Source organism: Heteronotia binoei, chromosome 5 (genome assembly GCF_032191835.1).
Source record: "Heteronotia binoei isolate CCM8104 ecotype False Entrance Well chromosome 5, APGP_CSIRO_Hbin_v1, whole genome shotgun sequence".
In the NCBI taxonomy this organism is placed as follows: Eukaryota; Metazoa; Chordata; class Lepidosauria; order Squamata; family Gekkonidae; genus Heteronotia; species Heteronotia binoei.
This window is the reverse complement of record NC_083227.1, coordinates 134,816,535-134,829,274: the sequence shown is the minus strand read 5'-3', so window position 1 is coordinate 134,829,274 and position 12,740 is coordinate 134,816,535. Positions and strand designations below refer to the sequence as shown.

At 43.7% G+C, this 12,740-nt stretch overlaps 1 protein-coding gene across 1 annotated transcript in view; it reads left to right on the top strand.

The window, feature by feature from the left end:
- SEC24A (SEC24 homolog A, COPII coat complex component) overlaps positions 1-12,740 on the top strand; it is a 63,114-nt gene that overhangs the window by 23,222 nt on the left and 27,152 nt on the right. The window contains exons 5-7 of the mRNA XM_060240447.1: positions 580-657; positions 1,820-1,986; positions 8,955-9,127. Of these exons, the coding sequence (XP_060096430.1) occupies positions 580-657; positions 1,820-1,986; positions 8,955-9,127 (418 nt within the window). The remainder of the gene's footprint in view (positions 1-579; positions 658-1,819; positions 1,987-8,954; positions 9,128-12,740) is intronic.

Below are 12,740 nucleotides of genomic sequence, written 5' to 3'. Positions count from 1 at the left end.
TCGGTGGTAGCTCCTTGTTGGTGGAATCAGCTCCCGGAGGAGGTGAGGGCCCTGCGGAGCCTTGAACAGTTCCGCAGGGCCTGCAAACCAGCCCTCTTCCGGTTGGCATACAAGTAAATTGCTATCGGAATGCCTGAACATCTAATCTCGAACATCAGACTATCTAATATTGGAACACTGAAGAACTGATTTGAAGAATGGCAGCATAGTATATATTGATGTGAGCTCTACGAGCTTTATGTGTTTTATGTATTTTATATGTATTTTAAGTATTTTATTGTATAATTATAATTACTAATGTATTTTTAATATATTTAAATTGATTTTGTTGGTTTTACGTTGTAAGCCGCCCTGAGCCCGCCTCGGTGGGGTAGGGCGGGATATAAATCGAATTAAATAAATAAATAAATAAATAAATAAGAACTACTAAACCTTTTCTTTCTTATTTAGGTAATTTGTGTGCCACTTCTCCTAGAGCACAGGCCTGAAGTGGCTTAGGAAATAGAACATTAAAACATAACATTAAAGGTAATAAATTAAAATCCACATTAGAATATTAACATAAAAGTTTCTTAACAGGCGATGCTGCATCCACTGCCAGTGATGGATCGTTGATTCAGAATAATTATGATACAATAGAAGGAGGTGGGTTTCCAGGTAAGAAGTTGCCTTAAACTTACTGATTTCATTTTGTTGCCATTTCTCAAGGAGTGATGGTGGCCTCTTTATAATTCCTGTTTACTTGCTTAACAATGTAGTATGTGTTGAGGTAATGCAGTTAAGTGTCATCCTGACTATATTCCTGTCTTTGTATAGTGTCTCATCAGTGGTAGTGTAACAGTTCTCAATTTTGAGTAACAAAATCATCAAATATAAGTGTAAGAGACTGTAATTGGGAAAAGTATTTTCAAGAAATGGGAAATGACTGGGAGTATTGTGCATTTTATAAAGTGGACACTATTGTATGGTAACTTTAATAATACTGTAAATATATGGCAGCATTGCTGAAAGTATAGGCATAGAGTATAGTATAGATATACTTTCGGCCAGTGAAGCATAGGTAGTCTTTTTAGAGCTGGGACACACATTTAATCCCCAGGTGGCCGTATGGGGTTCACTGAGCTGCAAGCACATGGCAGAATTGTGTGACATTAGTGACAAGATAGGAAGAAGGGTTGGCAGAGTTAGGACTTCATTGATGTTGCTGGCCAGGATCATGGGCAAAACAGACAAAGAAAGGCATGGAGCAGAAAACACAGACCAGTCACCATGAAGTGAACTGTGGTGAGGGATAAGCCAGAGGCTGCAGCCATGGAGCACACTCTTCCCTGCTGAGTGTGCTTAGCATCTTGCTGCTCCTTTCAGTATGTATGCAAAGAAGCACATGAGATGTCGTGTCCTTTTTCTTCAGAAGTAGTTCGCTTCCCAGCTAGCAACTATGTATACTTGCAGAATTAACATCACCAGGCAACCATCAACAAATCAAAATGTTTTTGAAATGTGATCGCTAGAAAACGAAGAACTTAATTTGACTGCTTTATCAAAGTAATGTGTGCACATATGGAAATACTGAGATTCAAATTAATACTAGCTGTAATTTTTGTGCCAAATGGCCATCCTAAGCACACAGTGCTGGCACAGATTGCTTCAGCACTGACCTTCAGAAAAATACTTTACATACAGGACTGTGTGGATGGATTATGTTGGTTATTCTTTTCTGTTTTGCTTGAAACAAAACTCCTTTGAAGTTAGTAAGTGACTTAGGGATTGAAATATTAGCATTATTGCTGGCCTTTTAATGAACACATTCTTCTTCTAGCAACTGCACATACCCCTTCTGCTCCTCAGAATCTTAAGACGAATAGACATGTCGGGAGTTCTTATCCCAGCTTGCCTCCTGGTTACCAAAATGCATCTCCACCTGGAGCACCAAGAATGCCATCCTCAGGGATGCAATATCCATGTGGACCACAACAGTTTCCTCAGGTAACTTAAGCATGCTGTAATGCATTGATTATCCTAGCTGTAGACTTCTATAGAGTGTTTTTGGTATAGGAATTGGTCTCTTATGATAGGTTAGGGATGTTCACTTCAAAACTCTCCTGTATTTTTCAGACCCAAGTATCAAGGAAGTGAAAAATATTGGTATTCCTGGTTATTCGGTTCTACAGGCTGGTTTAATATTCAGCAACACCCCCCCCCCCCCCAGATTCTGATAGTATTCAGCTCCATTATTCCTTATGGGAAATGTTTCAGGGTGGGGGAAGGCTAGAGGGACTGTTTTTAAGCTAATGGCACCCAGATTGCAGCAGAGCTGTTGGTGCTTGTCCACGAACCTCCAAGCTATCCTCCATTGTTTCCTATGGGAGGGGGAAATTCCAAGCTTTCTCCAGGGAAAACTGTAACCAAACACTCAAGAACAAGCAAAGCAACCACTGTCCAAAAGCCTCCCAATGCGAGCAGAACTAACAACCTCAAAGACCAGTACAGAAACAGGGAATCTCAACAGAAACAGAGGCAATGTGACAAGCCTAAGACATCAAATGTCAAATTAGAGAAAATCAGTTTCCGTGGACAGAATCAAAACCAAACTGGCAAGACAATACCATGTTCTGACAAGAGGACACACAGTAAAATAAAAGAGAAACAATCTTGGGAGCCTTAAATCTCTGGCTCCTGGTATTCCTGGTTACTCCAAAATATTTCTGGGATTTTTAATTGATTAATTTATTTTTCGAGGTCCATTTCTCAGTATCCTGAAATATTGTCTAGACACCTGAATATTTTAAAAGATTTTTCAGTATATTTAAAATTTTATATTTTGCATTTTTCCTGCAAAGGGGGTTTATTTAGCTCATAAGTTCAGCATTATAAAACAATAGAATATCAACAGGTATTGCATGATCCAGAAAACAGTTGTGTTCATCAAATAAAATGTTGCTGCCTCAATAAAAAGCCTGCCTAAAAAACTCTTCCTTATACACCTTTTATTGACAAGGAGGAAGAGCTTCTGCAGAAATAGTACAAGAGCACCTGTAGCTATACTGAAGTTATTCTTATTAGCTTGCAAAAGGGCATATTTAATGAAGCTGTTGGACCAGTTGTAGTTGTTGCATGGGGAAAAAAGGCCCCTCAGGTGTGCGAATCCCAGGTTGTGATGGTACACTAACTGAAATTGAAGATGTTCTGAAATAAGCATTGTATTTACTTTGAAACCTCTACCAGAAACTGAACTGCTGTATTTTGTACCAGCTGAAGTTTTTATGGTCATTTTTAAGGGCAGCCCCATGTGCAGTGCATTATTTATAATTTATTTAGAAAATGTTGCTGTCTCCTCTCCAAAGTACTTGTGTTGTAGTAGATTATCCTTGAGATTACAGTAGTCTGGCATGGCCAGATCAGTTGAGACTAGAACTGAAGATAATTTTACTGCCTAATAGAATTAAAAAGGCACTAAGATACTAACCTGCATCTCTAGCAGCAATCCTGGGTCCAAAAGCATCTGTGAACTACTGACCAAATTGACTAGCACGCAACTCATTCCATTTAAGAATGGCAGTGCAGTCTCTTCTAGATCATCAGCCTTATCAACCACTATCAACTCCATTTTACCTGGATTCTTTGCCATGGCTTCCAGGCATCAGCCTAGATGGAGGTGATGGTTCCTGGGAGCCTTATTTAAATAAATAAAAATCTACCTGTTATTAGCGTACTAATTCCATATAACCCTGAAGCTTAAGACAGTCTCGGCAGCTGAATATAGATATTGAAAAGCATTGAGAATAGCATCAATCCTTGTGAAATATCACAAGGTAAGTTCAAAGTAGTGGATTTGGCATTATAGTTAACCATCCTCTGCATGTGATCAGTTAGAGAGGATCAACACAGTTTAAGAACTACATCTTGTACACTTAGTTTCTACTAATCAAGAATTATATGATCTAATTTCATTAGCACAAAACTTTACTCTCTGAGCTATTGCTTCTAAAAATTAGCTTTGACAGTATGTTAGTCACACAATGCATAGAAGCTCCTGCCCAGTATGCTTGCTGTTTGCATTAGAGATCAGAGGTGCTGGTTGTATGGATGAACAAATAGAGCGTATGGAACAAGGAGAAGTAGGTGAGAGTGGAGGTTCTCATAAGATGGGGGAAAGAAGTTTTAGAAAGAAACTACTGAACGAATGGCTCTTTGGCAGGAATGCAGAAGGCCAGCACAGGAGGCTGTTACAGACCTTGAGGAACAGGACAAAGGAACTGGTAGCAGAAGTTCAGTTTTGTGGTTTGCAAGAAGACTGAAGAGGAAATGTGTATTGGAATGGAGGATTTAAAAAAATAATGCATAGAATCTTGAAGGTGTGAGGTGTTTCAGGGAGTCATGAGAGATACATTAAAAGGGTGTAGTGCAGTCATGTACAAAAAGCTGAGCTGAGGTACAAAGATGGGCTTATAGCATTTTTGCAAAGACCAAAGGGTGTTTTTTGCTGAGAGTATAGGAACTGTCAGCTGCCTGGATGAGTGAGGAGTTGAGCTTGTTGCCAAGACTGTGAACTGGGGAAGCTGATACTTTGAGGCTGACTGCTGACCTATTGACTGTGTGAAGTTGGAGCATGGTGGCTAATGTGAGTTTTGGCTGTGGAAAACAGGCTCAGATTGCTGCTCAGCTGTGATGTTTGCTGAGCTAAGTGATCTCGGGCAGGTTTCTCTGTGATTCTACAAATCAGTTTTACGAGCCTATGTTGTAACGTCTTGGAATTTTTAGGATTGTGCTAAAAACATATCTGTATATATCCTTCAGACTGTTCCATCTTTATCTAACACCCAAATAACGGCCTCTGCGCACATCCAAAAAAATCTGCAAGAAGGCTGAACAGGGACTTAAGCGAAGCTGCTAAAGGAGAGGAAAACAGAGGAAGGCTGTAGAAAGCAGCCACTGAAAACCCTGGAAGTATGGATGATCCTGGAAGGGGATATTTCAGTTAGGGGTGTTCACTTCAAAAAATTCAATTTTAATTTTGTATCCAAATTTAAGGAAGGGCATGCTTTTTTTTAATCCCAAATTTTTTCAGACTCTTGGTATTGTTTAAGGATTGGGGGGGGTTTCCCCCGGTTATATGGTTTTATGTCACAAAAATTCAAGACCATTTTTCTAGTTCTCCCCGTTTTGCCCCCCACCCCCACCCCAAGGCAACAGTAGAGGGAGAGAAAAGAATTTGGCTCATCAAACTAGTGTTTGACAGGGTCTTCTCTTTAAAATTTAAAAGGACTGGAAGCCTAGCCTGGCAGCTGATGTGGACACCTGATAGTCCTGAGGACAGGTCTACTGGTCACTGGAAATAATAGTTCCATTATTTCCCATGGGTAGATCTATGGACTTATTATTTCCAATGGCCTGTACTTCCTGGCTATGAATTGGTTAGGTGGGGTTTCTAATCTTTTTAAAATTTAAAGGGATAGAGATGCTAACTAACAGCTTTCGGAGTAGTTTCCTTTCTCTCTCCCACTTCAGTCTTTTGCCTCCCAGAAACCAAAACACTCCAGAAATTCCAGGAGATAAAGCTTAATTACTTCCAGAATTTCAGCAGTATTTTGGGTAATTTCAGATATCCCCAATTCAATCTTAGGCAGCTAATTTTGGGTTTAATTTTATCTATGTCCAAATACACACCCCAGATTTTATTCTTCCTTTCCTCCATGAAACCAGTATATATTATTCTCTCTATTTTGCCCTCAGAACAACCATTTGAGGGTTGGTCTGTGCTGAGACAGTGACTGAACTGAGATCAACCAAGATTTGGGTGCATAGGGGAAACTTTTCAAATTTCTTCACCCCGGCTCTACAGTTCTTTATGTGCCTCTACTTTGGTTCTTCTAAAAGCAAATGTCATGGTAAAGTGAACAAAACAAACCCATCTGTCAGTGCAAGTGACCAAAAGCAAGGTAAAGGTTTCAGCATGCCAGAAAACATTTGTAAGCTGTGATGACAAAGCAACACCATCTCTCCCCAAATGGCTTGAAAGGGGAACTGCTTATGCTCATTTCCCTGAAAGTGTTGAGAGCAGGTGAGAGTCAAAGGAGGAGGGGGAAACAGATGAGAAGTTGACCTCAGGTTCCTGTGTGGATTATATTGTATTCGGGTTCGGGGTTGTAACTGGGGTTCCAGGTTTGGGTGGGGTAGTGCTAACTGGGGTTCCAGCTTGTACTTCAACTGTAAGTGCCATTGAGAGTCAATCTTGTCCAGCTGAACATTATTAAATTAATTGGGTACTAATTGTCAAAATAATGCAGATGAACATATTAAGCTGCCTTATACTGAATCAGACCCTCAGTCCATCAAAGTCAGTATTGTCTACTCAGACTGGCAACAGCTCTCTTGGGTCTCAAGCTGAGGTTTTTCATGCCTACTTGCCTGGACCCTTTTTAGTTGGAGATGCCGGGGATTGAACCTGGGACCTTTTGCTTACCAAGCAAATGCTCTGTTACTGAGCCACCATCCCTCCCCTAGACACTAGAGCAGGGGTGTCAGACTCATTTGTTATGAGGGCTGGATCTGACATAAATGAGACCTTGTCAGGCTGGGCCATGTGTGTACCTATTTAAGATTAGGTAGCAGAGATATAAACTTTTTAAAGGACACAGAGAAACACGACTATTTTTTTTTTTAAAAAAACTTAAAATAAAACATGCTTAAAACATTAGCACTTGTTGGTCTTAAAGGTGTTTTCTTTGTATTTCTTCCATGGGATCCAGGGAACAGGGCAAAGGAAGCTCTGGCTCTTTCCCTTCCTCCCCAGGGGACCAGGAGGGGGAGGAGCCTCAACCAATGGAGAAAATCAAGGTTTTGCTCTGTAGCTCCTGTGCACTTGAGCAAGCCTTGCAAAGCAAGCTGTTATGCAGAAGGAAGCAAGAGAGGGAGAAGGAAGCAGATGACAGCCAGTTGCTTGGGGGCCTGATTCGGCCCCCAAACTGCATGTTTGACATCCCTGCACTAGAGGCTGTTACCTCAGTATTAAAAAGCTCTACCAAAATGGTTTTATCTATCTATGAAAATTACTTGTTGCAAACTATTAAGCATTTAAGTAGCATCAGCTAAAATTAATAGTGAGGTGGTAAACATCAGGAGAGATGAAATGGGCTTGTGCCTGAACATTCTAATATATCTGTGTTAGGGAATTTCATGAGTGCAGAAACCTTTCCCTATGACTCCCATTCCCACCAGGTTCAGAAAAGGTGGGGGGGATGATTGGCAATGGCACAGTAATTTCAGAAGGAGAGAGAAAAAAAACTGTTCCAAAGTTGAAACTATTTGTTGAAGATTAAAACCATTTGCAAAAACCAATAAAGAATTTAGTATGCAGTATATGTTAATCCGAAATTCGATACTTAAACTTTGCGTGCAGTAATTTTATAAAGGATATCCTTGGATGCTCTTGTCAAGACCCAAAGAAAGTGAGTAGTTGGCCAGAACTATTTGGAACAAAAATAAATTCCCACATTAAATTCCTTTTCCCGTCCATAGGAGCTAATGTAACTGTCAATTAACTCTGTGACGAGCATACATTTCTGGCATACACAGCAAAGCTCAGCCTTTTTCTTTCTACCTTTCAAGGGATCAAGAAGGTCAAGGAAAGCTGGATTATGCCAGGCTGACTCTAAAGAGTCAAGGTTGACTGAGAGTTCCAGGAAGCTAAGTTCTGATACTCTTATTTAGAATCTTATAGTATGTAAATATCCCAAAAATCATGTGAGGCAAAAGACATATACAGTGTTACCTGTACTAGGAAGGTCACATCACCTGAAGTGTTCTAAAGCCTCCTGGGAAACAAAGTTTCAACTGTAGAAGCTAATTACTATAGAAATCAAAATAGCATAGGGTTCACAGAGGATTGAGACTCAATAAGCCCTAATTCTGCAACAGTCTGCAAACTTCTGTTTCATGGTGGACGGCTGAACTTGCCATGCCCTCTTGAGTGTTTCAGCAGTGTTTGCACAGGATTATACTTGATGTGCCTATAATTTGGTGCAGTTAACACATTGATGGAAATGGCTGTTATTGTGCCTGTGATTGAAAATGATTTCATAGAATCATACAGTTGGAAGGGACCATCAGGGATCCATTTAACTCCTTGCCTATTTTATAAATTCATTTTCTGGATGCAACATAATGTATGGGCAATATGTTTAAACTGAACTACCATAAGTGTCTTGCCCTGTGTGAAGCTGATAAACTCAAAGGTACAAAGAAGATTTTAATAGCAACTGGCCAACTCTGCTGTCCTGAATGTCTTGGTAAGCAGTAATACAATGTTAGTTATTTTCTTACACAGATACAGTGAAGGAAGGTGAGGGTGGATCTCAACTGTGGTTAAGGTATGGGGAGTGATTTTGAGCCTCCTGTCTTGACCTTGGTTAAGGAGCATATTTTATAGATGTCAGCCACATTGAAGAGTAACTAATGCCTGATTTTAAAGGTGATGCTGGCAAGGTAAATGAACCTGTGGGATTTTTCAGTCACACAGCATCTCATTTGAGCTGAGCTGAGCTACCTGCTCAGAACAGCAGTGTGTGCTTAATTAGCACATCATTGCAACATGTGCATGGCGCGTAGACCTCTGGTGTTCTAATTAATCATGTGTAGGTGCTTTGTGTGGATAGCAACCTAGTTTAAAGTGACTTCTTATGCCATTTAAGTCAGGTTTTAGAATGCTAGTTGGGTAGGAAGCCCAAGCAGGGCTCAAAGCCCTGTTTCAGTTTAACTTTTTAAATCAGTGTTGGCTCTTGGTGCCAACAAGCTAGCTGACTTCTGTTTAGACTGGAAAGTATGTGCCATTGTATAGGTAATCAGTTAACCTAAGGTAATAATAGTACATGTAATAAATGTTAAAAGCATTAACTCTGAATAAATTTTTGGTGTTGTGGGCAACTGGCTAACTTGTGCAATGTCTGTTCCAATAGCCTGCCATGGGAACTAATAATTTAACTACATCTATGAGTGGATTGACTCTTCAGCCAGAAGGATTGAGACCTATCAACCTTCTTCAAGACAGAAATATTCTTCCCACAACTCCCCTACAGGCACCTGTCCCAAACTTGCATGAAGATATTCAGAAGCTGAACTGTAATCCAGAGTAAGTCATCTTTGGTTTAGTGAACAAAATTCAAATTTACCTTTTCAGTTTTAATATGTCCTGAAGGAGCTCCCAATATATATATATATATATCTCCGTCGTTTTAATTTCCTGGCATCTTAACAAAAGCAAAATACATAATAGCGAAACATAAGTGGTTTAAAAGCACTTAAACATTGATTAATCTTTGTTTAGCTAATGTAATTCGTACCTTAATATATGTTTATCTAGCATTGATCTTACAATTGGAGTAGCAGTTGCTGATTTGAACATTATAAGTCCCTTCTGTTTTGTAATCAGTTTAACTTTTCTAAAGCGAGATAGAACATTGGCATATTTTAATTGTAAAGTTCTTCTCAGAAAATTGCACAGTGTCCACTTTTAACAGATTACTTTACAGGCTTATTATGACAAATTGATTGTCTGCTAAAATAGTCAGACTAACATTATGAGAACAGTTCAGATGTTCTTGTACTTCATGCCAAATAGAGCAGGTGATTGGCACCTAGGGTGACCATAATGTCTGAAGGCCAGCCAGGGACACGTGGGGGGGGGGGGGGGGAAGGTAGGGGTGCGCGCGCGCGGAGCGCCGCCGGAAACAGGAAGTGACGTCACTTCCGGCGACGTCACTTCCGGTGACGTCATGCCACCACAGGAAACAAGGAAGTGACATCACTTCCTGTGACATCATTTCCCCGCGTCACCTGCCGGAAATGGGAAGTGACATCACTTCCTGTGACATCATTTCCCCCAAATGCCACGGCCGGAAACAGGAAGTGACTTCACAGCACTTCCTGTGACATCCCCAAAAATCCCCCAAATATTACCGCCGGAAACAATTTTGTTCTGAAATCCTGTATATACTTCATCAGTATATGGGATAAGGCACTTTCTCAACTGTGCTGCATAATGCAGCCTATTTATTTTGTCCTGTTTGCTCTGTTGGCTCTATCTGCGCCACCTTCATCACTTTCGGGGTGTGCATCCCCCAGTGGGGTGCTCTCCCGACTCCCTCCGCCGGCTGTTTCTGATAGCCCTGCGCCCCCTCTTTCATTTGATATGTGTCCCGTGCGGGTGCCACCCTCCCGCCGGGAGATGCCGCAAAATGAGCCCCCTTGAGGCTTATGGCGGCAGGGCTCGGGGGAAGCGAGCTAGACTGCTGTTCTTTTGAGGGGTTATAGAGTGTTTCGAGCCCGTCCCTGTGGCATCGGTCCCCTGGCATCGGCGAGGGAGGGAGGGAGCTGCCGGCGCTGGCCTCTGGAGGCCTCCAGGGACCAGCGCCGGGCCTCTCCGCTACCGGCGCTGGCCTCTGGAGGCCTCCAGGGACCAGCGCCGGGTGCCCCGCGGCCTCCCCGCGGCCTCCGCTGGTCCCTGGAGGCCCTCCAGAGACTCTGGAGGGCCTCCAGGGACCAGCGGAGGCCGCGGGGAAGCCTTCGCTGACCGGCGCTGGTCCCCGAAGGCCTTCCAGACGCTCTGGAAGGCCTTCCGGGACCAGCGCCGGGTGCCCCGCGGCCTCCGCTGGTCCCTGGAGGCCCTCCAGAGACTCTGGAGGGCCTCCAGGGACCAGCGGAGGCCGCGGGGAAGCCTTCGCTGGCCGGCGCTGGTCCCGGAAGGCCTTCCAGAGGCTCTGGAAGGCCTTCCGGGACCAGCGCCGGGTGCCCCGCGGCCTCCCCGCGGCCTCCGCTGGTCCCTGGAGGCCCTCCAGAGACTCTGGAGGGCCTCCAGGGACCAGCGGAGGCCGCGGGGAAGCCTTCGCTGGCCGGCGCTGGTCCCCGAAGGCCTTCCAGAGGCTCTGGAAGGCCTTCCGGGACCAGCGCCGGGTGCCCCGCGGCCTCCGCTGGTCCCTGGAGGCCCTCCAGAGACTCTGGAGGGCCTCCAGGGACCAGCGGAGGCCGCGGGGAAGCCTTCGCTGGCCGGCGCTGGTCCCCGAAGGCCTTCCAGAGGCTCTGGAAGGCCTTCCGGGACCAGCACCGGGTGCCCCGCGGCCTCCCCGCGGCCTCCGCTGGTCCCTGGAGGCCCTCCAGAGACTCTGGAGGGCCTCCAGGGACCAGCGGAGGCCGCGGGGAAGCCTCCACCACTGCCGCCGGGCCCCGCGCGCGGGCGAGGAAGGCGGCAAGTGAGGGAGGGAGCGTCCCTGCGCCTGCGCAGGGGCCCTGCGCAGGCGCAGGGACGCTCCCTCCCTCACTCGCCGCCTTCCCCGCCGGCGCCCGCGGCCCACCGGCTCCGGGGCTGCCTAAACCGGGACCTTTAATGGTCCCGTTATAGGCAGCCCGGGAGCCGGGATTGGGTGGCCAGAACCGGGAATGTCCCGGGAGACCGGGACGGTCTGGCCACCCTATTGGCACCTGCTTCTTTTAATTCATTGACCATATTTTGTGAGATTAAGTAGACATTCTCCATCATGCTCTAGGGCCAGAAAGTTCCACAACTGCAGTGCTTTCTACATCAGAAGGGACTAGTGTAATTTCTTTCGATGTATATGCAATATATTTTTGAAATTGTAGTTGTCTGTTGCCTGGAGCAGTTTCAGTATTTCCTAGGCTTGCTTGTCAGGCTGGATGATTATTGCTTGCAGAAATTACACTAGGGCAGTAAAGTGTTTAAAGTTGTTATGGGCTATATACTTTAACTGCAGATAAAATACTTCCTGCATAGCAGCAGGGACTTCAGAGTTTATGAGTTTTGCCCATTTAGCTCTATGTCCTTTGCACTCATTTGTAGTTAGCCTCAATAAATCAGTGAGGAAAAATTTAGCCTCCGAATGGTTGATGGAGAGAAACCAATGAACAACAACTAAGTTAGTGAAATGATCAACCCAGGCTTGGGCCCAGGGATGTTAGTATAGGAACCAGCAATGCTGTATGGTTTCAGAGTTCTTTAAGGGCCAGGAAGCCATCACAGTCCTGTGACAAATAGACATTTCTTTCATTGGCTGCCGGAATAATCAACTAACCTTCTGCAGTTTTCAGGTGTGAACTAATCTGTGCATTATGTTTGCCACTTGGAGGCTGCAGCAAACTTTTTTGTATGTTAACAAGCTTACCATATAGATTGTTATTCTTAGCCTGTTTTCTAGGAAGACTGATGCATATGCTTTATGTGATTAGCGGTTCATATAATAAGCTGTTGTAGAAGCTAGTGTATTACTGTGCAGAGGTTGTATCATGGAAATATAACATATAGGCTGACCTTTACACAGAAACACAAACCAGTCTGGAAGGAGCATTCTCTCTCTGTAACTATTTGCTAGGATCTCCTTAGGATGTCTTGTCTTGCACGTTGAGAATTATGACTTTAGGCCAGTGATATAATCCAAAGCCTGCATGTACTTGCTCTTCAGATGGGCTTCCTAGAAAATCCAAGAGTCTAGATCAAAATTAATTCGACACAAAGCAGAATTCAACACAACTTTCTTGCCCTACTCCACCTATAAGACAGTATACATTTAGTACTGGAAATAATATAAAATTAAATCTGAACGTATTTCCTGAGTTGAAAAACTTCAGAACAGATGGGTAACGCTCTTTGGGTAACACTGGAGAGAGAGATCTAAAGAAAGTATACAGGAGAGGACCAAGATGCATTCCAGTGCTGGTGACTTTGATCCTTTTCC